This window comes from Periplaneta americana, chromosome 14, assembly GCF_040183065.1.
Source record: "Periplaneta americana isolate PAMFEO1 chromosome 14, P.americana_PAMFEO1_priV1, whole genome shotgun sequence".
In the NCBI taxonomy this organism is placed as follows: Eukaryota; Metazoa; Arthropoda; class Insecta; order Blattodea; family Blattidae; genus Periplaneta; species Periplaneta americana.
Genome location: NC_091130.1, coordinates 159,856,749 through 159,884,217, shown reverse-complemented (window position 1 = coordinate 159,884,217; position 27,469 = coordinate 159,856,749). Strand labels below are relative to the sequence as shown.

Sequence of the window (27,469 nt, the reverse complement as noted above, 5' to 3'; positions counted from 1 at the left end):
CAAAGTTTCACAATAGAAAATTAGAGAAAAACGTAGTTATGTTTTGCAATGCCAATTATGAATAATATGTTACTTGTAAATTCATTGGTAAATTAATTAATTTAATTGTAATATAAGCACTAATGTATTAGCATCCATAGAGCAATAACGCCGATGAATTATTTAAAAATTATGTACCGGTATTCAGAATTTAAGGCTTAAGAGAAACCAAGTTTCTAACCGCAGTATTTTTCCTACTGTTTTGTCACTGTATACCGTAATATTCAATATTCACAAATTAATTGCACTTTTATAGTTACTGTAGTTAGTGTGGCTATAAATTACATTTTAGCTGCATAAAATAGTATTTTTAGCTACTTGAAATTGTATTTTTAGTTGCCTAAATCTATGTTTTAGTGCCTATTTTGATAGATTCAAGGCCTGGTTTAGGTGCCTAAAAGTCAGTTTTTAAATGCCTAAAAATCCGAGTTCTGTAGGAAAAATTAGGGTCTAATATCACTAATATCCTCTCTAGGCTGGTTGAGTGGAAGAGAAGGCCTTATGGCCTTAACTCTGCCAACGAAAATAAAATATTATTATTATTATTATTATTATTATTATTATTATTATTTATATTACCGGTTGTTCTGTATGGTTGTGAAACTTGGACTCTCACTTTGAGAGAGGAACATAGGTTAAGGGTCTTTGAGAATAAGGTGCTCAGGAAGATATTTGGGGCTAAGATGGATGAAGTTACAGGAGAATGGAGAAAGTTACACAACACAGAGCTGCACGCATTGTATTCTTCACCTGACATAATTAGGAACATTAAATCCAGACGTTTGAGATGGGCAGGGCATGTAGCATGTATGGGCGAATCCAGAAATGCATATAGAATGTTAATTGGGAGGCCGGAGGGAAAAAGATCTTTACAGAGGCCGAGACGTAGATGGGAAGATAATATTAAAATGGATTTGAAGGAGGTGGGATATGATGATAGAGAATGGATTAATCTTGCTCAGGATAGGGACCAATGGCGGGCTTATGTGAGGCGTTAATGAACCTCCGGGTTCCTTAAAAGCCAGTAAGTAAGTAACTATTATTATTATTATTATTATTATTATTATTATTATTATTATTATTATTAGTACCCGGTGATGTGTTGCACTACGATGGTCGTTGAATTCAGTCGTTGCCGAGAATTGTCTCTCGTCTGACGTACCAGGAGCTACAGACACTTTGCTCAAATTCCCTGACTTCACTGCATGTTAAGGAACTTCATAGCTTCAAAATGTGATCATTTACTGTGTGATCTCTGCAGTTACCAGGATCTCCACTTTGGGAAGGTGGAATTTTCCCAAGTTTGACGGCAAATTGTTTATTGTTTGGTAACTGTCCGAAGACAGGTATGAATCTCATTAAGTGACACCAATAAGGTATCACTCATGAAGAAACTAAGCCAGGAGATAAAGGGGTAAGGTTGGACAGTTCCTTTTCCCATCCTTTACATACATCGCTGACTAGAAACATATTACACTAATGGACTGCAAACTAATCTCTTATAGTATACAGTACAGTGAAAACCTCTTTCTCAGCTTTGTTTCTAAGAAGAGTACTATAAGTGAGAATTAATTAGCTCTAATGTAGCATTTCGTAAGCAATCAAATCAACAACCGAAGTGTTGGAAGGTAAAACTTATCAAATTACTCGATAAGATTTTTCAGAAAACATTTTAAAAACGTAATCTCATCTTACCCATAGAAAAAAAAAATGTTCGTAAAATATTTTTAAGAAATTTCTCATTTAAAGTTTCTAATAGTCTGCTTAGTCTAATTCCCCCATTAGAATCATATAAACCTTTGAAAAATAAAATTTTGTGACTTGTGATATTTAATCTGAAAACCCCACAATTATTGTGAAACATTTTCTATTCTTATCTTTTCCAACAATTTTATTCTCCACTAATCGGCGATGTATGCAATGGAGGGGAAAAGGAACTGGCTACCCTACCCCATTATCTCCTGGCCTAGTTGCCTCATAAATGGTGCTTTTTTTGTATCAATTGTGAGGTTCAGACCTGTCTTCGTAAGTTGACTAGACAACAACTACATTCCTTTTGCTATGATACTTGTCTTTTTTAATCCCATACTGCAGGATTATTACGAGTATTGACTTTTGGATGATCGTCAACCTCTGCTTCGGCATGTGGGCTTGAGGCCAGCAGCCAGCTTGTCGGTCTGGGCCCTTCATGGACTGTAGCACCACTGATTATTATTAATTGACTTAACCAAATTCTGTTTCACTAATGTTAGCTTCAGCAAAACGTTTGAACGGAGTCCCATTAAGCGGCAAACAAATAATGATCGCAAAGCACGTTTTATGGTACCGGTACCGTAAAGAATTTGCAGTTTTAAATGTTGACAAACGGAAAAAATAGTAGGGAAGTGATAAAAACAAACAAATGCTAAGGAAGCGATAAAAATAAACGAATGCTAGAGAAATGATAAAATTGTAGCGATAAGCAGCCATGATTGATTTAAAGACGCCCTTTCGTACAGTTTTATTCGTTGCTTACGAGATTACACAAGCTGGCGCATAGAGCTTGAAAAACGAGTCTGAAGTGGTTCCCTCGTAATGCCAATTCCGCCGCTCGGAGCGCTGTTCTGCCCTATATATTCATAGCAGAACACTTAAAAGACATTGACATTTGGGACATTTAAAGGACTCACCATTGCTTATTAAATGCTTCGTACAATATTTTATGGACAATAGACGTAATTTGTAAACTTCTACTCCTCAATTATATTACAATAAAAGGCTGTCATTCTTGATATTAAAACATATTACATATAAACTGAGGGACTGTCTGCTCTGTACTTCAGTTCATACACCAAACATTTCCGGAAATAAATTAACTTGACATCTTGCATATACGCACTATAGCCTACCCTTTTCACCTAATATTATTAATATTGCTATTAAATAAGACATTGCAACTAATTAAGGTACTTCATTATCTTTAATTTCCTTGAATTCATAATTAAGCATTTGCAAGAAGGCTAACTTTTCCCTCTCTTTTAAAAAAAATACGAACGTCACAATAATTGAGAAGTATAATTATTAATAAGTACAGCATGAAGGTAATTCATTACTTTTGTCGGTATTTTCTAAAAGAGAAAGGGAAAACAGTAACAACATTATCTTCAATGTTTTCATCACGTCGTTCACATTTTCATTAGGCCTATATCAGTAATGCTTGGTAAGTGAAATAATGCATGAAATTATTTTACATTTCGGGTCACATCATTCGAGAGTCGGAAAATGCAATTCGCCACTTTTAACATAGCATTGCTTGTTATATGAGAGAACTTTGACATTTACCTTAACCTATAAATATACGACCTGTTGGTACAGAGTTCTTCACATAGCAAAACACAGACAATTTTCAAATATAACTTAGCTGAACAAACTTCAAATAACACTGTAATATGCTTGGCATATTTGTAATATTCGTACTCAATGAGTAATGCACAATTAATCGAACTATTTTCACGATGCACAATGCTTTGTAATGGTACTATTCATCATTTCATAGGGCAGAGAGGCGAACCTAGCGGCAGAAATTGTCATGACTCACAGAGACCTACTCTCGATCGTGCTATGCGCCAGCTTGTGTAATCACGTAAGCAACGGTTTTATTAATCAAAACACGGCCGACTTGATGTTCCCTTCGCTTTTTTTTTTTGTAAAGGAGAAGCGAAGCGAGCATCAAGTGGGCCGTGATCAAAAGTAGTATGACGTAGCCTATATTATAGATCATATATATATATATATATATATATATATATATATATATATATATATATATATATATATATATATATATATAGTTTATATGACCTAGGGACGTAGTAAAAGTGTAATGGTCACTATGAATTACGAGTACAGCGATAATTTTATTGGCCTTTTATGAAACAGGCTACTAATGATGTCACTGAACTTCTGTGGCTTTGTTTTCATAATTCGCCAAATACAATTTTGCCTCTGTATACTACATCAAAATGTACCTGGAGAAAATGGAATAAGTGATTAAAAACGAGAACTTTCATAAACAGTAATTAAAGTCGTAGTAGGAATAGAAATTCTAGCGGTTTTTTTTAGGCATTTGTAGCGGCTTATGACATTTTGTGTTGGCAACACTGCCGAATGCTGAGCTCGTCTGAAACGAGTTAGAAAGATCTTTCTCTTTCTAACTCAACTCGTTGGTCCGAAAGGCGGGAAAATCTGGGAGGTATAATCTCGTAAGCAACTTGTCAAAGTGTTATAGTTTTATATAGTACTTTGTATTGGAAAGTTTTATAGCGTAATAATTTAATATGGATGACGATATTCATCGTTTAATTTACTCAAACTTGATGCAACTGAGTTTACTCCATCCAGTATCATTTCCAATAAAAGAGGTTTGTGTATTTATTGTTAATATGTAGCATAATGCACTGAGAGGACTTTTGTCAGTTAAGTAGGCTGTTCACTGAGCACAAAATTTTTGCTTATTTTTTCAGGAAATGTTTAAAGGTCTTAATATAAAAGGATTTCAAAATACAATGCATTACTTATTAACGGTTATTGATCCTGTAAGATGTGCACAAATGAAATGGCCAGTACTTGATAAGAAAGATGAAGCACAATTTCGGGTGACCGTGAAGTTAATGCTAGCGGAAACAAATGAGGTAAATGGAGTAATTTGTGCTGTACTTTAAGATATAATTTTACTAAACTAGCGCAGAGGTAGTCCACTTCGTACTCGGACATCTTGCATACATACGAATCTGTGACAGGTTATATTTGGTTAGTTAGGCTTCTGTTATGCCTTGCATATACGATCAACTCCATCGCCACAGAAAAATTCCGTGTAAATTCAACAGTTATCACTTTCGTAATTACCAGAACCACCTATGCGCTAGTTTCTCCTATAATTTTTTAGATTACTTTCATATCTTGCAAACCATATTTGTCATGTAAATTAGTGTGCATTTTCAAGCAATGCATGCAAGATTGATATTTAATATTAATTAATATAATACGTAGTGAAGATAACGTTCAGACAAAATCTTCATGCATCCTAATTGAACGCATGTTTTAAACTTAATTCTTTAAATATTCTTCCCATATTGCATGTATATGTGTATGGAAAATTGAACTGTATAGATGCAGCTTATGTATCCAAAGGGACATTCCACTAGTAACAAATAGATAGATAATTATTCGTTTGTAGTTTAAATTTGTATCACTAAAATGTAAAAGGAAGAAAAAAATTCTATTAACTTTTTAACAATAGCAAAGAAACTTTTATTTTCATGACCCACAGATTTTACTTTACATAAATTCACGACCTTTTTGAAAATGGTAATATGCCTACTCGAAGAATAGACATGATAGCTTTCAATGACTATCACATGGGCTACATAATCCGATGGTTCGGTTTGAATCCTCCAATATCCACCTGAGGAAGTTCTGACTGAAGTCGCATATGAGCCAACTATTCCTTTCTGTCTGCAGGAGCACCATCTTTAAGAGTTGAAGTCTTCTGTTTAATGGTTCAGTGTTAGTTTTTTGTGGTATGTTGAGTTAGGAATATTGCACTGTGCATCATTGATACCATGCTCTATGTTAAAAATATGAAGTTCCGAATGCATTTTAAACATGTTAAAAGCAATAATTATACCTTCATGTGATTAAATCATTAGGCCTATATATCTGTTAAGAGAAAGACTTAGTTTCAGGAAGTAAGGTTTTTATTAATTTAAAATGTAACAAAAAGGAGTATTAACCAGTTCGATTATTAAATATACATTTAAAAAAAGGTCCTTTTTTAAATTCTGAATGTGCTGTACCATAAAAAATAATAATTCATTCGAAACTTGGACAGCAGAACTTGTATGTGTGTATCTGATGCTCTGGATTTAACAATGAAGTCATCATCCTTCTTACTTCCCAATATTTTGATGGAAGATCCACAAAACAGCAGTAGGTTAAGAATAGGAAGTTGGACTGTTTCTTCATGTAGATTCATTCATTGTTAGCAAAGCAATAGTGAGAAGATATAAATTTTGCTATTTGCAGTGAAATCATACGTCTTGTTTTATGTTCAGATTAGTAGAGTCCTGTAAAAGTAATTTTATTTTTAAGGAAACTTTGTTTTAAAATCATGTCTGCTGATTTTCACATACAGTATGCCATTTTTGTAGTCACTTTAAAATTCTGTTGATTTTTCTTGTAAGGTCTACTGTACAAATTCAAGAAAATAACTTATATCTTCCCTCATACAAATAAATTGCACTGGACCACAGACTTTAGGTGTGCAAGAGTGTCATAAATAAGAAACTGGCAGATTCTTGGAAATAACAAAAATATCTACGGCATTATAACAATTTTATAATTCTGGCATAAGATATTAAACAAGATAAGAGTAGTAGATGTAGCATTTTTAGCATCAATTTTCAGTTCTTACGAGGTCATTACGGTAAACAGTAACAAGGTAACTCCTCCTAGAGAAACCAAAACATTCTATCAGAATAATGATGAAACTGAATGGGTCACTGTTGGGAAGAAAAGATCTACTAGTAAAAACAAAAGATTGTAGTTGGTAACAAGTCAATTGCTAATGATATTGGACTAAAAACTGTTCCTAAGAAAGGATACTTATTTGTCTCTAGATTAGACCCATCTACAACAGTGCAAAGTTTAGAGTCCTTTGTGAAAGAAAGTTTCCCGGAGGCACAAGGCGAAACTCTGAAATCAAAATTTCCTAATTCCTATGCATTGTTTAAAATTACAATAAATTCAGACAATATTGCACGAGCTTTGGACACCAATGTCTGGCCACAAGGAGTTCTGGTCACTAGGTTTTTTCAAAGGAGGTGCCCCCAAACGCAGGCCACATAGAAAACTCATCCTCATCACCAAATGATAACAATGCAATAACAATAACTGGTCTATATCTCAATATACAGGGTTTGAATAACAAAATTAATCTCCTGGAAACTTTCTTTAACTTAGACACCTATTCATTTTTGTGTTTGATGGAACATTGGTTGCGTGACTATAATATTGACTATATAAATTTTGATAGTTTTAACTTAGGTGATTGTTTCAAAAGATCTAATCATATTCATGGAGGATCAGCTATTTTTGTAAAAAACAACTTAGACTTTATTCCTATGGAAATTAATGAACTAAAAGTAGAATTTCATTTCGAATGTTCAGGAGTAATGATTGACTCATTGAAATTGATAATTATTTGTATTTATAGATCTCCAAGTGGATCTTCAAATATTTTTTTAAATTCAACTCGAAAAGCTTCTTCAAATACTCACTAAATGGCCCAATTACACAGTAGTAATAGGGGGAGACGTAAATTCTGACTTTGATGTCTTAACAGAGAAAACAACTGTACTTGACCTATTAAATCTATTAAGACAGTTCAACTTCTATCCAGGAAATTACACTCCTACGAGAGGAAATGCATGCCTCGACAACATTTTCATAAATAGTCGGCGGGAATCATATACCATTCAGGTAAAAAAATTTCCATATTCCGACCACTCTGCCTTATTATTGCAATTAAATATTCACTTGAGAACCAGATATAACCAACCTCAAATTATTAAAAAGCGTTTATTTACCGCTGAAAGAGTAATGAAATTTTGTTATATAAACAATATTGATTGGGAATCCTTCTTCGATGTTCAAGAGCCTAATGCAGCTCAAATTTTTAAAACATTTTTTAATTTAATTTTAGAATATTTTAACTTATCATTCGAAGTCAAAAATGTAAAACTAAATATTAGCAAAAAACATAAAAACAAGTGGTACTCTGCAGAATTAAAACAGATGAAAACCCAATTACTAATGCTACATGATATTTATAAAGAGACTGGTCTGCTCACAGTTAAAAATAAATTATATGAAATTAAGAAACAATACAGAAATCAATTAACTCGATCGAAACTAGACTATAACACAAAATTAATTGCCAACTCTGATAACAAATGTAAAACTGCTTGGAATCTGATAAATAAAGAAAGGTCTAGTACCTCTCAAAATCAAGAAGAGTTTAATGAATTTTTCATTGACTCTGTGAACAAAATCAAATCTAAAATTCAATGCTCTGAGCTATCCCCTATGGAAATACTAACCGAAAATGGCAAAATCTCATGCACTTTTAAATGAAGAGAGTTCACCACTGAAGAGGTATGGAATATAATAAAAACTTTGAAAAAATCAAATTCAAAAGATGTTTACGATATGTCAAATGATTTTTTTAAAAAAGTTATAAATTCAATTTATATTCCTCTTATAAATATGATCAATATTTGTCTAAAACAAGGTCTATTTCCAGATCAACTAAAAATTTCGAAAGTAATCCCAATTTATAAAAAGGGCAATAGATCAAGTCCAAATAGTTACAGACCAATCTCTATCATTCCAGTGCTGTCTAAGATATTTGAATATGTAATTTTCAATCAAATTTATGACTACTTTGAAAATTCAAATCTCTTTGGTACTAACTAATTTGGCTTTAGAAGAAGGAAATCAACAAATGATGCAATTGAGCTTTTAATAACCGAAATTTTAAGAAATTTTGAAAATAGGTCACAAGTTAATGCTGTGTTTTGTGATCTCTCCAAAGCGTTTGATTGCGTTGATCACAACTTAATTCTATCAAAATTAGAATTTTATGGTATTTGAGGGAACACACTAAATATTTTTAGAACCTATCTTCATGACAGAAGGCAATTAGTCTCAATAGGTGAAAATTGGTCAAGTCTCTCCAGTATACATTATGGTGTTCCACAAGGCTCAATAATTGGTCCACTGCTATTCTTAGTAGCAATAAATGACCTTCCTAAATTCATTAAAGCTATAACAATTACGTATGCTGATGACACTACATTCTTATGTTCTAGCTCTACTCTGAATGAATTACATGCTCTAACCAATGATATTCTATCACAGATGGCTTTATGGTTTGAATCTAATGGTTTTTTGCTTAATCAAGAAGAGACTATCAACATAACTTTTACCCTAAATCATGTAATAAAAAAGGACAACATACAAAACTTACCAAATTTCTAGGACTTTTTATAGACTGCAGTTTAACATGGGAAAAACATATTGAATTTATATCCACAAAATTATCAAGAGTTATATATTTATTAAAGAAATTAGTGACTTGTGTTTCTCAAAATTATTTAAGATGTGCCTACTTTTCGTTCTTTCAGTCGATAATTAGGTATGCCTTAATTTTCTGGGGTAATGGTAGCAAAATTGGGAGCATCTTGATTTTGCAAAAGAAAGCCATTAGAATTCTGTCAATCAAACTATCTTGAACATTGTCGACCTCTTTTCAAACAATCACAGATATTAACTGTCATAAATTTATATATATATATATATATATATATATATATATATATACACATATATATATATATATATACATATATACACGACCTAGTCCTTTACACTCGACAAAATATAGACAATTACTCATTAATAGCCAATATACATGATTATGAAATTAGAAATGGTGAACAAATTAATATTCCATACTGTAGATTACATAAAACTAGTACAAATTTTTCTGTCATGGGGATGAAATTATATAATAAGCTTCCCAGTCAATATTATAAGTTACCAACCAATAGTTTCAAAGCTAGTTTTTATAATTGGCTTTTAATTAATCCTTTCTACTCTGTACACGAGTTTCTTAACATAAATTCACACTAAATTGTTTTTTAATAAATAAAGTTATTTGTTATTTAGATTAGTTACAATTATTATTCTGTTGCTGAGTTTTTCAACACAAATTTGTATGAAATTGTATTTTAATAAATAAGTTTAATTGCAATTTAGTTAGTTTTCTTCAATTTAAAAATGTCAAATTATTTCATGTTCATTGTATTACTTAAATTTTACTGTTTCTATTATCAGTGTTTTTAAAATGTATTTATATGTTTTTTCAATGTATTCTGACGAAGCCTAAAACTGTATGTCTAATGGCCAAATAAACTGAATTGAATTGAATATATATATATATATATATATATATATATATATATTAATACTTTGCTGCATTCATTTGCCAACAAAATGGCAGAATGAAATGTACCATAAAAATTATGAATATTTTGCTTAAAAATAATTTATTAAGATTTTGCAAATAAAACAAGTATTATAAGTATTAGTGCAATTCGTTTAAAAATTTGAATAAAGTTTTTTTTTTTTTCAAGTTATACAAATTCACCTTATTTCACTGTTCAGAAATGTATTTTTGAGGTCATCGGAACAAATAGAGAGATGGTTAAAAAAACAGGCAAAATAAAAGCTATCACATCTCATGAACCTCTACAGATTAATAATTCACGTTACTAATTATTTTTATTTTGCTGAGCATTTGTTTTTTTTTTTCTCTAGAAATATCCAGAGGCAGACTTTCCTGTCATATTTCCTTCAATGTTAATGAAACCTTCTGGAGAGAAATTTGTGCATCTTATGTGGTGTGTGTCAAAATTTGCGCTGTTTAAGAAGCTTTGTGAAACCTATGGTAAGTTTTGTACATTTTCTTACGTAATTTGTTACTTACCATGATATTACTTATTAGTCTGTGCGTGATGTGAACTTGCAGGATGATTACCAGTGCAGTCTGTAGTGTGTAGTGTTACAAGAGATAGACAGTTTTTTTACTTGGTTATTTAACGATGATATATCAACTTCTGGGTTACTTAGTGCTGATGGAATTGGTGATAGCAATATGGTATTTACGAGGTGAGGCTGACCATAGATTATCTGATATTGGCCTTACAGTTCGGGGGGGAAAACCTTGGAAAAACCCAACCAGGTTATCAATCCAAGCAGGAATCAAACCCATGCTCGAGCGCAACTCTGGATCAGTACTATGATAAGATAACTGCCTCCCATTGGAGGTAGCCCAGAAGGACTCGGTATACTCTCCTACATGAATTTTACAATATTAAATGTTTACATAAATTTTGTAGAAGAAAATTAAAATGAACATAGCCTATATGAATTATAAAGTTAAGAAAAAAAAATTAAACAGTGATTATGATGACTCAGAATTTGGCAAGAGCTCCAGTGGCCTAGACATTAGTTGTTGATATGGCAAGATGTAGATGTAGATTTCACTTGGACCCAGTTCTTTTTAATATTTATATAAATGATCTACCATGTAACATTGATAATATTAAGTCAAAGTTATTTATTTGCTGATGCTTTGGATTGAAGGTTTCTTGTAATACTTTAATAAATTTAAAACACCAGTTGTACAATTATAGTGCAGAATTACACGACCGGCGTTCCTCTAATAACATCATTAAATAAGGATAAAACCTGTGAAATTTTGTTTACTGTTGCTAGAGACATGGAGTATACTGCGATTCATCGACTGGACACATTCACAGTAATGATATGAGTGCAGGATGTGGAAATATAAACAGGGATGGTGGGCGTTACTGGAACTCACAAAGGCTTCATCTGAGGTCACATGCCAAAATTGGTTGAATCAACTGAAATAGTGAATAAAGAAAAAACTATACTGATACTCGTAAAGATTCATGTCTTACACCTTAAAATGCTCTTAAATGCTCCATCATATACAGTGAAGCCTGTTCAAACCGGAACCTGAATAATCCGGAATCCTGTCTATTTTGGAACAATTTATGCGGAAACGGAAACTGTCTGCTACTATTCAAAACGGAAACAATATTTTGGACACACTTTATTTTGTAACTATATTTTGAAACAGCGTGTAATTTCAAGGAATATACGAAATATGTAGGTCACTAAGATAAAAACAAGTTTTCTTTGCAAAATTCTACTTTAGAGGGTACGAGGGTGTGTTGGCCTGTCAGTCATAAATTTTATTACCCTGTTGACTAGGCAGACGAGTCCCTTCAAAGATTTTCAATGCTTCACACCCGTATACTGTCGTAGCTAAACAGAGCGCAAGTGTAGTGATTTCCGGGTAAAAAAAAAAGTTGCATAAAATGTGGCATTAACATTAAGTGATGAAGTAAAAGTTATCGAGATAAAGGAAAATTAGAAACAAAGTCTATGTGAAATAATATTGAAGTACAGCTGTGCAAAACTCAGGTGTGACACTTTAAAAAATAAAGATCATAATGAGTGAGTGGCGTGCGGCCAATATTGGTGACACAAAAGGAACCAGAAAGCAACTGTTTATGTGGAATTAAATGAACTGTTGTGGGAGTGGGTTCTTCATGACCTTTCAAAGAACAAGCCAATTTCTGGATCTATTCTGCAAAGCAAGCTATTGAACTGGGAAAGAAATTAAATAAACCAGAATTCAAGGCTTCTAATAGATGGCTCCTAGTCCAATTAATTAATAATGTGCAGTGATATGCAGTACAGTATTAGAGTATAGTGTTAGACATTAAATAGAATGAGATCAGTAAACTTTAGTAATGTTTAATGACTAATGAGTGAGTTACGATAATATTTATACAGAAAATGAGATTCTAATCAAGATGATTGACCAACGGAATAAGCGACAGAAAGCTGATTTAATGTGATGAGTGTTAAATGGAATATTTTGTACTTCTTGCAGTTTGCGGCATGCCATTTTGTTTTCCATGTATATGAATGACAAAATATTCCATTTTAGTGTCACATCTGGATAATACGGAAACCTGTCCACAACGGAAAAAAAATTAGGACCATATCACTTCCGTCTTGAACAGGTTTCACTGTAGTTGTAAAAATTACATCTGGTTATGGCTGCAGACTGTAATGATGTCTCTATGCATGCACAAACAAGTCCACTTGAACCGAAGTAGTGCACAGTTCACATACTCTGATAATATTTTGTGTTATTTTCGTCACAGTTTGCTTTATAGACCATCCGCAATCTTGTGCATGTTCCAGGCCAGTCAGATATGTTATTTCCATTGAAAACATTGAAGAATGATCCTCTCTTCAATGCAAAATTGGGTCTCATCCAGATGCAGATAGATTCTACAACTCAGAAGGCACTCGCAAACCAGGCTAAGCTTGATGCTTTGAACTCACTAGAGCAGGAAAGGTAAGCATTTGAATAACTTGTTTTTAAAGTAGTCTAAACATTAGTCACTTCTGAATGTGAGTGAAACGTGTGGGTTTAAATGTTTTGAATTTAGAAGAAATTCAGTTAAATCATTCTTTAGAAAGCAGACATGTTTTTTATTTCGAATGTTGTTGCAAGATCTCGAATATTATGAGTATGTACGAGGGGATCCAGGAAATAACGACCGTTTTGTTGTAATAATTAAAAAAAATATTTATTTGAAAAAACAAAGTCTGTTACATAACTGAAGCTTCCTTTACTTCTCTACATAATCACCACCTACATTTAAACATTTGTCGTATCTGTTCACTAGCTTTAGAATTCCCGTGTTATACTCCTCTGCCACCAGTTCATTAAGCCAGGTGTTCACTGTCTTCTTCAACTCTTCATCACTTCCAAAATGCGTACCACCCAGAAAGTCTTTCAGCTTAGTGAAAAGGTGAAAATCGCTAGGAGCAAGGTCTGGACTATAGGGTGGATGATCAAAGATTTCCCAACCGAATTGATCCAGCAATTCTCGAGTTGAAGCAGCAGTGTGTGGGTGGGCGTTGTCGTGAAGAAGCACAACTCCTCTCGAAAGCATTGCTCGCCGTAGTTTTCGTAAAGTCTCACAATAACGATTTGCATTGATCGTAGTGCCTTTTGGCATGAAATCCAGCAAAAGAACACCTTTGCGATCCCAAAAGACAGTAGCCATGACTTTTTGTGTTGAGAGAGTCTGTTTGAATTTTCTCGGTTTCTTGGGTGATGAGGGATGATGCCACTGACGTGATTGGCACTTTGTCTCTGGGGTGTTGTGAGACACCCAGGTCTCATCACCAGTCACAATTTGATCAAGAAAGGCGTCTCCATCTGTGTGATATCGCATCAAGAATGTCAATGCTGAGGCCATTCTATGAGTTTTGTGTTGGTCACTCAGTTGCCGTGGAACCCATCGTGCACAGATTTTGTGGTAGCCAAGATGTTGCGACACAATTTCACCAAGCAAAGAACGAGAAATGTCAGGAAAGGCAATATGCATTTCGTCGAGTGATGTGCGCCTGTCTTGCAAGATTCTGTCGTTCACTTTAGTCTTCAGGTCTTCTGTGATGAGTGATGGGCGTCCGGGTCGAGTTTCATCGTGGACATTTGTTCGCCCATTGTTGAACATTTCGCACCATTTTCTCACATTTCTTTCATTCATTACAGTATCGCCATACACTTCTTTCAATTGCCAGTAAATTTCTGCAGGTTTCAAATGTCGGGCATTCAAAAATCGAATCACACTCCTCACCTCACAGTCGGCAGGATTATCAATCACATCGTTCATTTTGAAGTAACACAAAATGCACAATGGCGACTTGTTGCAACCAGTACTCACAACATTATGAGAACACATGTTAAGGAAGCCAGTTGACCTTCAAACAAGAAAGGGGAGTCAGCTGTGTGGCGGGTATGCTCGAACGGTCGTTATTTCCTGGATCCCCTTCGTATTGAAAAGAACGAAATGCCCACTCACTCTGAGTCTTATCCACCCGACACTCACACGCTCACAAAGGAGGAATAGTGACTATTTTAGGGTGGTAGCATTGACTGTTCTGAATGGAAAGGTCATATAAGCATGTCCAGTTTTGAATGGGTGTGGAGATACGTCAGGAATAACAAGCCTTACAAGTGGTAAGGAGGAGTTAATGATTGCCATATATTTATTGCTGGTTTACACATTTCAGTGGTTCTAAAATTCCATCACCAGCTTCACACACTTATCCGCCGTCTTGACAATGGTTAGAATAAAAAAGTAGTTCCTTTGGTTGCGTGTGTCTTGCTTTTATTGCTTCCTTTTTGAATGCATTTAATGCCATTTGTTCAGGGAAATGGAAGCACAGCTGAAGGAGCTAGAAGATGAGGCCAGAAGTTATGAGAAGATGTTGAAGGAAACAGTACAGTCTTCACCAATTGCTGAAGATGCGAAAAAGAAGCTGTGTAATTTGGATCATGATATAGCTGGTATGTTGGTTAACAATATTACTCTTAGATGATTCACCAATTAATGAAAACAACACGTGGAAAATAGGAATAAACAAGGATGTCAGGAAACATTATAACATCAATTGTAATAATAAAATGTTGTTTTCTAATACCAGGCAGTTGACAATAAAGTCATTTGACCTCTTGCACTCCAATACTTTTCAAAGATATTATCATGGCCAGCCACTGAAGCACAGATTTTGAGGTGTTCCGAATCCATTTCTTGGTTTGAGTTGCACAATGGACAGTTAGGGGACTGATATATTCCAATTCTATGCAGGTGTTTGGCCAAACAATCATGGCCTGTTGCCAATCTAAATGCAGCTACAGACGATTTTCGTGGTAAATCGGGAATTAACTGTGGATTATGATGCAGAGAGTTCCATTTTTTCCCTTGAGGTTGTGTTATCAAATTTTGTTTGTTGAAGTCTAAGTATGTAGATTTAATAAATCTCTTCACAGAGTAATACGTAGATTTAGTAACAGGTCTGTAAGTAGCAGTGCTGCCCTTCTTTGCTAAAGCATCCGCATTCTCGTTTCCCAGGATTCCACAATGGGATGGTATCCATTGGAATACAACTCTTTTATTGATTGATATTAATTGAGAGAGCATTTTAGTTATTTCTGCTGTTTGAGATGAAGGTGTGTGTTTAGAGACTATTGATAGAATAGCTGCTTTGGAGTCTGACAATATAACTGCATTTTTAAATTTACTGATGTGGCATAGAAGATTCCTGAGACTTTCACTTATTGCGTCGATTTAACCATCAAAACTTGTTGTTCCATATCCAAGAGATCTATAAAGTGAGAAGAGACAGCACGTAACACCTGCACCGACACCTTGTTCTCTGGAGATCAAGGATCCGTCGGTGTATAAATGAAGCCAGTTTTGTGGAGGGTACCTAATATTAATTGTCTCTAAAGACAGTTGTTTCAGTATTTCAGTGTTTACTTCTGATTTCAGTATTTCTTCTGTTAAATTTAGATTGTATTCTATATTTAATAAAGTTAAAGGGTTTGGTTTAATTTGTAAGTTTTCTTTTAAATTCGGGATATTGATTTTCTGTTTTAATTCTTGAACAATGGATATGAAACTTTTTTGAGTTTTCAATCTACAAAGAGGACTGTATGAATGCCAATTGTTTCCTGGTAATCTGATAAGTTTTTCATACTGAATCAGTGCTTTTTCTTCTATTGTCATTTTGATGCTGTTAATATTAGTGAGGAATCTCATAGAATCTATTGGCGTTGTTTTGATTCCACCAGTAATGAGTCTGAGTGCTTGGTTTTGAACATATTCTATGTCGTTTATGAAAGGTGAAGTAATTAAAATTTCTCCGCAGTATGTCAGCACTGGCTGTATAAACATTTTGTATGTAGTGTTCAAAGTATTCCTAGAGCATCCCCATTTCTTTCCTGCTAGTCTTTTTAGAAGGGAGAATCTTTTACGAGCTTTTTCAGAAATATATTTAAAATAGTTGCTCCATGTTAACTTACTATCGAAAATAATTCCAAGAATAATAATAATAATAATAATAATAATAAAATGTTTCGGACATATTATGCATAACAAAAGCTTACTACATCAGACACTGCTTGGATTGTCAGACAGTGGAAGAAGACCTTTGGATAGCCAAAGACTTGATTGGACAGACCAGGTACAACAATGTCTCAGTATGACGGACTTTGGTTTAGCGTACTTTTCAGTTTGACATGCATATTTTAAGTCCCCCAGTAAAATCCTATAAGTTACAATGCATAGATATTTCATTTTTATGTTATTACTTGTGATCATTTCATTATTACGTACGAAAATTTTGAAGTTGATACTGGTATACTTTTTTAACTTTCATATTCTTATTTTATCTATTGTTGGTTGCACTTTGTATGTATTATGTGCATCTCTTTTGTTTTGAACATGCTGCCTGGAAACGTAGTGTTGTAAGTAAAATGTATCATCTTACGTGTGTGTGATTGTTATCCTTTCAATTCTCATGTCACTACCTAGTTTGTAGAGATAAATGATTGAGAAAAACAAATCAAGCTAAAGTCAAGAACTGCGGTACTTCAAATTCTGTTGATTGTACTGTGCTACTGTGTGTACTATGTTATTTATTATAGAGACTGGCATCCAGTGTTCTGAACTGTCCATTTCCAATTATTATATTCTGATAAGGATCAATATTAGGTCCCCTACCTTTTCTAGTGTTTATAAATGATCTTGCCCCCCTAATAAAAGCTGTAGATCATCCCATATTACTTGCAGATGACACAAGTATAGTAATTATAGCGAATAACTCCAACACATTCCAATCTTCAACAGAGGAAATTCTCTTCAAAATATGTGCTGGTTCTCAGTCAATAAATTAGTATTAAATTGTAACAAAACTAACATAATTCAATTTAAATCCTGTACAAATTCAATGTCGCAAATTTCTAGCGCAATAATTAATAATAGATCCTTATTAGAAACAACGACAACCAAATTTCTTGGCTTAAAAATCGATATATGTTAAATTGGAAAAATCATATTAAAGAAATTACCCCCAAACTAAATTCAGCTTGTTTTGCTATTAGATCTATGCAAAAGATAGTAAATATCAATACCTTAAAAACAATATACTTTGCATACTTCCACTCGGTAATGAGTTTTGGAATAATATTCTGGGGAAATTCCACAAATAATAACAGTATATTTCTATTACAAAAAAGAGTAATTAGAATAATAGTAGGTGCCAAATCTAGGGAATCGTGTAGGACTATTTTAAAAAACTACAAATAATGCCCATGGTTTGTCAGTATATTTTATCATTAATAATCTTCCTCGTATGTAATCGTGAAAACTTTGTAACTAATTCAACAGTTCATAGCATAAATACACGTCAAAAAATGACTTTCATACTCCATCGGCAAGTCTATCGTGCTATCAAAAAGGAGTGCGTTATATGGCAGTAAACATTTTTAATCGCCTCCCTATCGATATAAAAAATAAAACTCAAAACATAAGATTATTTAGGGCCAAATTAAAGAAGTACCTAATTTCTCACGCCTTCTATTCTGTAGGTGAATTCATGACATTCAATGACACTTCACGAAATTGATACTAAAACTTTGTGTTGTACTAGTAGACTATATTGTAAATCTCGTCTGTATATATTTCATCTAGACTGTGACTATAAATTAAGACTTTATAATAGTGTTAAGTTTTTTGACTTGTTCCATATTCTAGCTGTAAGCATGTATGAATACCATGGAATGTTAATAAACAGAATACAATACAATACAATACAATACAATACAATACAATACAATACAATACAATAGCTGCTTTAGTTGCCTTCGGTCATTTGCATCAAGTAATGGCAGATAGTAGGAATGGTTTTGCCACAGGCCCAAGAATAATTGGGTTGACTGTAAATAGAATTGTGAAAGTTAATCTATCATTGTTGAAGCTTACAAGTGGACTTTGTCTGTGTCTAGATAAAACCCGAAATATTAACCCATACCATTATTCACGTATTCCTTACCTCAAGTTCTGTGCCATGTCAGCTTCGTCACCTTTCTCAGTAAAACCCACTTTACAAACAAGTGATTGGAAAAGTTTTGAATTACATGTAATGTGTTTGCACTGCATTTTGCTTCTGATACAGAAAAGAATAATTCTTTACGAAGTGTTCATTGATCTAAAATATTTTGCGTTAACCTTGCAGACTTAATTGCGGAACAAGATGCAGAATGCAGAACAGTAGAAGCAATGATACATGTTCTGAACAAGAACAGCATTCAATTGTCAGAATGTTGTGAAACGGTGAAGTTGTTGGAAAGCAGTGAAGGCTCTGAGTCCTGTATTGATGCGAAGCATTTCAGACAGCTTTGCGATGCTTCAAACGTTATGGATGCCGATGTGGAGGTGAGTTTCTTTGGATTTTATTTAATTTTTAATTTCTTAAAGGACTGGAAACTATATTGTGAAATAAATTAGGACACAAAATATGTGTTTATTTTATTTTTTTATTGTATCACAAAATAATGTGATTAACACAAACTCATAATCTCTCTAAATAGGAGCTGATGATCAAAGTGAAGGATGGCAAAATTAGCTTGTCCAGTTTTTTAGAAGCTTTAAACAGATTGCTACCAGACGTGACTCGTGCCGTCAGTGCCGAGCGCCTGCCAGATGTGAACGCTGTGCTGCCAAGTTTGCAGAACTGGAGATCTGAGTTCCAAGACTGCGAGAGCTCGATGATCAGTACTGAAGCCAAGCTGGGAGACAAGCTGAAGGAACTTCGCAGCAGCACTGCGGAAATGCATGCAGGTACTGGACTGCCTCAAGGTCTTGTCTTAACACAGTATCGTCGGTATTTGTGATAAGTGCTTCTCACATGTAGCGGTCTGTTTTCTCAACCTTTTTGAAGATGAGGCCCAGCTTTTCCTCACAGTACTTCAGTACAGTCCCTTGGCTTAAGGTGTAGAGTAGAATATAGAACAGTGATATGAAATTAGGTATCAATTTAATTATGTTTTTAATGCAAAATAGTCTGATGTTTAAATTTTCATAGAACATTTTTGAAAGCTATTATTATTGTTTTGTTTACTGCCCCTCATTAACTGCTCTTTGGACTGCTAGGGGAGCTGCTGGCCCCCCCCCCCCCCATTTGAGAAACACTGCTGTAGTCCATGTCGTGAACCAGGGCTGCCAACAAACGCCACACCCACTCTACTGCCACTCTGGTCTACTCATCACCTGGCAGTAATTCCACACTAGGATTTCAGATTCAGGAAGTGAAGTAAACAGAATCAAGGCGTTTGTTTCATTGCTACAAGTTTCTGATAGATATACCTGGTAAGGTTTATCTTGTCTCATTAGCAATAAAACCAAGTCCCTTCAAATGAGGGTGGAGATTATAGGAAGGTTGTAAATTTTCAGGATTCCTTTCAAAACCTTGTTATTGTACAGGCTGCCGGAACTCAGTTTCTTGAAAGACAAGCTCAGTGGCGGAACTACACAGTACGAAGAGAGATATTTTGTAATTTTATTTTGCGCTACAGAATGTATCAACTGGTCCCTTCCGCCACTGGATGGATGGACAGTATTACTCCACTCTCCTATTGCCATAACAATCAGTGGCGTAGCGTCAATGTAAGCTAAAAAGCTTAGCTTCCCCAGTTAATAATAATTTCATAATAAACCTGCAGTTTATGAAGAAAATTATTTATCAATTTTAATAGAATTGATATTTACGCATTAAATATTGTGATGCGGCAGCTCAGGATGATTTGTGATGCAGCAGTAAACAAGAAGCCTGCACACACCAGCTTCCAAGCAGACCGGTTTCTTCTGTGTAATCCACCCCGCAGATTTTCCATCCCTTTCTAACTAAACTACCCTAGTCGCAAGGCTCGCAAAGAAGCTAGCTTTAACATTTAAAATAAGTAGTTTCCGCGTTATCCCTTTTCGTCTAGTTATGTTCAGTTGAAGTGTTAGTGTGCATTGTGGCTGATATAATAAATAATGAGCGAAATAACAGTTCCTGACACCAATCTACTTGAATTTTTTTAGGACAATTGTATTATCAAAACTGACTTACGAACAAAAGTGTGATTTAAAAAACTAATGACCGACTCCCTTGCTGTCAATGAAGGACACAACCAAAAGACAGACGCATACTTACGTAATGATACTAATACTGTGATTTCTCTAAGTATGACAGGGAGTGAGCTAATGTTATACGTACACTTGTCTATTTGTTAGAGATATGTGTAAACCGTGAAATCATATTTTATTACGTATCATTTGAGGTCATGCCTTATTGGTGTTACTTATGATGTTCCAACCAATCTTCGACTGCTGACTTGAAATTGACTACTATTTATTTTAAGACTGTATTTTTGTAATACGTTTTCTCATATTGCATGAAAGACAACTTGAGTTAGCTTCCCCTACTCAAAATTTCATGCTACGCCACTGATAACAATACAGACGAAGTAAGACATCTCCTTTCTCTCTCTTTTCACAGTGAGACAAGATACATCACACAGACTTTAATTTGGTACCAGTTAAAATTCTCAGAGTATTGGACACTGCCCCTGTAGTCGTAACAGTGCTTCTTTGTTTCTGTTGTCCTCCATTTTTCAACTGCGCTCTCATTACTAGGGCTCGGATTTTTAGGTCTGAAAATCTGGAAAATGTGAAAAAATATTTAATTATGTTTCAATCATTTTATGTGAATATAAACAGTATGCCGTATAATGCTGTCTCGTCAACTGCTGAAGATTACAGTACACAATGAGATTCATCCTCAAATGACTGAAGATTATCGCGGAACACTGCCTTGTACTGGGAAAAAGAGCGCCTGGCCATTGAGAAACAACATGCACTCCTAGAGACATGTTTATGATTGGAAATGAAAACAGAGGCAGCTGATGTTTATGAAATTATAATTGCTTCCTGAATCAGCGTTATGATAACTTATTAGGCATTCCTAAATAACACATCAGTGTTTGTGTGTTAGTTACAGTACAGTTTTTTAGACAGCTCTTATCGCTTGTGGTGAGAGAGCAGACTGCAGTTCCACAGACAGGCAGTTCCAAGAAACAGTTGCCAGTTGTCATGTCTAAGCAACTGCACTGAACATTCGGGTGGTGATTAATCTGAAATGGGGTTCCATGGAAAATTATTTGATGGAAACTTAATTTTTATGTGTTTTATGTGAATATTTGAAAATATGTATTTATTAAAAAATTTAAAATGTGCGTTTTTATGTGAAATAAATTAAAAATATATGCTCAGGTGACCGTGTCCGATACTTAAAACACAATTAGGAGTTTCTATTACAGTGCAAATGAAATAGAATCCTAGCCCTACTCATTACTACTGTTCACTGGATCCCACCCTTAGGAAATGTCTCAGAATGTCTCCTCAAAGAAGCTAGAATATAGAGTTCAGACCCTTTGACGCAGACATGTGCACCAACTGCAGACTGAAAGTATTTGACTAACTTCCAGGTACACTTGCTTGCTTGAAACACTCTGTATATAAACTGTGATCTATTTCAGACAGTGTATGTTACATATCTTGATTTTCTTTGCAGAGAGGAGAGCCCAGAAAGGTGCCTGTAAAGAGGAGTCATCATCGTCAGCCTTTCTATCATTTTTATCTTCAGTAGTTGGTAAAGATGAAGGATTTGGAAACCCAAGTGATGTGATGGACGAGTTCATGACGCCTGCAACACCAGCACGTGGTAATGAATCATGCTACCCCCCCCCCTCCCCAAGCAGCTTCTTCCCTTCTGCATATCTCAGTTTGAGAGGGCAAAGCTGATGTTGTAGAGAGGGAAGACGTTACAGTAGGAATGGTTTTGCCACAGACTCAAGAATATTTGGATGAACTGTAAATAGAATTGTGAAAGTTAATCTAAGTGGACAACTTTAAGTCTGTGTCCAGATGTAACCTGAAATATAAACCCATAGCATTATTCACGTATTCCTTACCTCAAGTTCTGTGCTATGTCAGCTTCGTCAGTTACGCAAGTGAGGTTTAGCAGTACTTTACAACCGAGTGATCGGACAAGTTTTGAATTACATGTAACATATTTGCACTGCATTTTGCTTCTGGTGAAGAAATAGTAATATGCGTTACAAGAGCGGTATGTTGAAGTTTTCATGTCCGATGAAAATTTTGAAAAAGCGGAACATAGTCGAGCTTTTTTAATTTCCGAGAATTGAAAGAAATCACACAGCTCGTGTATCGTACATTATTTTGTGCGACGATCCTTTGTTACATACCTGAAAGAGGAATTTCTAATTAGTTGCAATGAAATCTCCATCTTGGTTTCTGTTCAATGATGGCAAATTTGCAAAAAAAAAAAATCTATCTTCAACATTGTTGCTTTAAAATGTTTTCTGTGTTTACTATACTCCAGCAGGCCGTGATATACGTCTGTTTTTTTTTCCCCCCAGTCTATGATGAGTCTAGAATCTTGTTGATTTTTTCACGGCTTCCTTAATGTTACTTGCATCACGAATGCAGTAACTTTAGTGGAGTTGTAGAGTTTACTTAATTTTTGCAAATATTTAAAAACAATAATTAACAGTGCAATTTAGGTGAAATTGCAGTGGTAAGTTTCCAATTTATAATTATTACTATATTGAACGTCTCTAAAAATAATATGTTAAAAGCCTAAAGCAGTAAAATCGATATGTCACTTAAGCAGTAAGAAGAGGGAAATTGTTGTGTGTGTTAGGTTGGGAATACTGAATGTGGAATTTTAGACTTTCCGCGGATTGGTTTAGTGCGGAAACCAAGCAAATACACACGATCTCGCACAAAGAATAATTCTTTACGAAATGTTCATTGATCTGTGTTACACAACAAAGAAGTCACATATTTTTGCATATACAAGCAATATAATATTAAGTTGTTTGTTGTTTAGTCAACTGTCTGAAGACAGGTTTGGTTCTCATAAGTGATACCAATAGGTCATCATTCATGAGGCAACTAAGCTGGGAGATACTAGGGTGATGTGATCAGTTCTGATTCCACTAATCAGACTTCAGATGCATACAAACAATTGTTCTTCCTTTAACACATATTGTCAAGTGAGTGTACTGTCTGATATATAATGTACAGTTGTCAAAAGAAAAAGTGGCCGCTCTCTAGAAGCAAAGTTCCCTTCGAGCATCTTCACTACAATTCGGAGAAAAGCGATTTTACATGTTGTTGGACCGCGTTGCCTGATATCTACAGTTATAATTAGATTCAATATTTAGTCGATATTCCCCATATCTCGAAAAATATTTGTGTACATATTTTCCTATAATTATTAAAATTCACATTTATACTGCTACCTGCTATTTTAAAACTCAAAATTGATTAAGAAAGTGGAATTTTACTTTACGAAAATGGGTACTGGAAAAATTCGTAATTGTGTTATTACTTACTGGCTTTTAAGGAACCCGGAGGTTCATTATCACCCTCACATAAGCCCGCCATTGGTCCCTATCCTGAGCAAGATTAATCCAGTCTCTACCATCATATCCCATCTCCCTCAAATCCATTTTAATATTATCCTCCCATCTACGTCTCGGGCTCCCCAAAGGTCTTTTCCTCTCTGGCCTCCCAACTAACACACTATATGCATTTCTGGATTCGCCCATACGTGCTACATGCCCTGCCCATCTCAGACATCTGGATTTAATGTTCCTAATTATGTCAGGTGAAGGATGCAATGCGTGCAGCTCTGTGTTGTGTAACTTTCTCCATTCTCCTGTAACTTCATCCCTCTTGGCCCCAAATATTTTCCTAAGAACCTTATTCTCAAAAACCCTCAATCTCTGTTCCTCTCTCAAAGTGAGAGTCCAAGTTTCACAACCATACAGAACAACCGGTAATATAACTGTTTTATAAATTCCAACTTTCAGATATTTTGACAGCAGACTAGATGACAAAATCTTCTCAACCGAATAATAACAGGCATTTCCCATATTTATTCTGTGTTTAATTTCCTCCCGAGTGTCATTTATATTTGTTACTGTTGCTCGAAGATATTTGAATTTTTCCACCTCTCCGAAGGACAAATCTCCAACCTTCATAATTCCATCTCGTACAATATTCTGATGACGCGACATAATCATATACTTAGTCTGTTGGTATTATTATTATTGTTGTTATTATTATTATTATTATTATTATTATTATTATTATTATTATTATTATTATTATTATTATTATTATCTACTCATAGTATGGATTAAGATTGATTTGGAAGACCATTTGAAAATTGATGTGCAGAATTCCTTCATATAATATCGAATATCTCTTCCACATTGCCACAGTTTATTTTTGTTCCCGCAATCTACACCATTGTTTGTAGTTTCCCTGAAAATGTGGAACAGAAATTCGACTGTGTTTGAAATCGAGTATTGAAGACATAAACGTATTTCCTTGTGTTTTCAGGTGTTGTGGACACTATCGTCAGTAAACATAAGGAATCTGCCGCTCCGCAGTTTGACCCTGACCTGCTTCTCACCCCAGAGATGAGCCGCGACAACAGCAGTCCATTTACTACCCCAGACAGCAGAAGTGTTCGTACAGTGCCGTTCTCTACCGCAAGGTCACAAGCGGCGAATCCACAGTCACTTTTCAGTTCTCTGGTAAAGAAGCAGCATCATTCTCTTACTCTTCAGCAACGATTCAACTCAGGATCTAAGACAGTTCAGGTTGGTTTAAAGCGTACTGGAGATGTTAGAGAATATTTATAATTTTCTCCACATTTATTTCAGTTTAACTTATAGTCACAAATCTTTACTATATCCCCTTTCACCAATTAAACTTCATGTATTTTATTATTTATTGAACATTTCCCATCATCGCAGACTGCCTTCAACACAAATTATGAAATAACAAGGAATACAATTTCATATACAAATTTTCATCAAAATGAAAAGTCATAATACAAATCAATTTATCATTAAAATATTGAACTAAAAATTACAAATACGAGGCGTGTTCTTAAAGTAAGTTCCAAAAGGGTGTAGTAAGTAAACGGGAAGATATTTACAAACTATTTTTGTTGCATTGTATTCCCCACACTTCAATTACTTCTCAACATAATCTCCACCATTATTGAGGCATTTATCGAGTCGTGGCACAAGTCTTTCTATTCCCTCATTGTAGAATTCGCCCGCCTGCAATGCGAACCACTCCCGCACTGCTGTTTTCACTTCATCGCCATCAAAACGTTGACCACAGAGGAACTTCTTGAGGTACAGGAAGAGATGAAAGTCACTCGGAGCCAAATCCGGGCTGTAGGGGGGATGGTCAATTTGTTCCCAGCCAAATTTCGAGATGAGATTTTGGGTGTCGTCGCCATCAAAACGTTGACCACCGAGGAACTTCTTGAGGTGCAGGAAGAGATGAAAGTCACTCGGAACCAAATCCGGGCTGTAGGGGGGATGGTCAATTTGTTCCCAGCCAAATTTCGAGATGAGATTTTGGGTGTCGTCACCATCAAAACGTTGACCACCGAGGAACTTCTTGAGGTGCTGGAAGAGATGAAAGTCACTCGGAGCCAAATCCGGGCTGTAGGTCAATTTGTTCCTGTCCTCATGATTTTTTTCATCGACAGCACGCACCAAATTGTCATTGACCAAAGATGGCCGACCGGTATGCTGCTCGTCATGCACAGAGATGCGGCCCTCTTTGAACTTCCTAACCCATCTCCTGACCATTCCATCACTAATGGCATCATCACCATACACCTCACAAAGTTGATGATGAATGTCAGCTGGTTTGATGTTTCTCGCATTCAAGGAACGGATAACAAACCGCATCTCACAGTCGGCGGGGTGCTCGATCACTTTAAACATTTCAACTGATCACAACTAACCCCACACACGGACTGAAGCTCTGAAACTGCAGGCACAGCTTGGCTGAGGACTGAAGAAGAAAACACGCATGCGCAAAATAACGATTGCAGCGATGAGATGGCTATAATTGAAAACGGAACTTACTTTAAGAACACGCCTCGTAAGTAACTTACGTGTTTGACAATTGGAAAAAGTGCCCAAAACAGCAATAAAAAAAGAAAAGAATTTTAAATGAATTGAAATGCTTTTATAGTCACTATCATGCCATGGTATGAAAGAAAAATTTCACAACCTCGAGCGGGATTCGAACCTGTGATTTCCTGTACTCCGGTCAGGCGCTCTACCAACTGAGCTATCGAGTTCGTCTCACGCCAAAGGCCTGGAATCTTCCTTTCATACTGGCGACAAGCATTTAAATTCATTAATATGTCACATCAACGGACGTATATACGTCATCCAACATCATAAGATGAAGAATTTAAAATTTTATTACAGTGATAAATTTAGAGTGACTCCTTTATGGCCAACAGAACTATTGTTTTCAGGTTCTGGAGGTCTAGATGGAAAAGTTTTCAAATCTTGTTTCGTTATTGTGCTTTTTGGTCCAACTAACATGCCATAGATATGAATCCTTTACAGACGGTGTTTTCCAAGATAATACAGAATTGTGGGCATATATTTACTGTTTTTGATCACTGCTTTGCTCAAATCTGACATTAGGATCAAGGATGTACCCTTCAGAAGAACCTTTTCCTTGTACTAGCATATCAGTTCGATGATGTCTTCTGTTTGCCTCTACACCATCTTCTATCTTTGTTAGGAATTTCAGTGCCATCATCATATCCTTTGTTGCCATCATGTTCACTCCGACAAACGCCACTTTTGTGGTATCTAGCCAGTTGTGGAAAAGTAAGATGTTTGGCAGCATTGTTAATAATAATAATAATAATAATAATTTATTTATTTAAAGCC

General features: G+C 35.0%; 1 protein-coding gene across 6 annotated transcripts in view; it reads left to right on the top strand.

Moving 5' to 3' along the window:
- The first annotated feature begins 3,963 nt into the window (after window positions 1–3,963).
- The window catches only part of dgt6 (dim gamma-tubulin 6), a 36,539-nt gene continuing 13,033 nt past the window's right edge, over window positions 3,964–27,469 (top strand). For 2 of the 6 annotated variants that reach the window (XM_069846508.1, XM_069846504.1), the window contains exons 1-9: window positions 3,964–4,439; window positions 4,542–4,709; window positions 10,459–10,588; window positions 12,946–13,102; window positions 14,973–15,109; window positions 18,841–19,040; window positions 19,196–19,445; window positions 22,222–22,371; window positions 25,086–25,348. In XM_069846508.1, the coding sequence (XP_069702609.1) occupies window positions 4,356–4,439; window positions 4,542–4,709; window positions 10,459–10,588; window positions 12,946–13,102; window positions 14,973–15,109; window positions 18,841–19,040; window positions 19,196–19,445; window positions 22,222–22,371; window positions 25,086–25,348 (1,539 nt within the window). In that variant the 5' untranslated portion in view covers window positions 3,964–4,355. The remainder of the gene's footprint in view (window positions 4,440–4,541; window positions 4,710–10,458; window positions 10,589–12,945; window positions 13,103–14,972; window positions 15,110–18,840; window positions 19,041–19,195; window positions 19,446–22,221; window positions 22,372–25,085; window positions 25,349–27,469) is intronic. The other 4 variants (XM_069846507.1, XM_069846505.1, XM_069846506.1 and 1 more) reach the window with 3 other exon arrangements.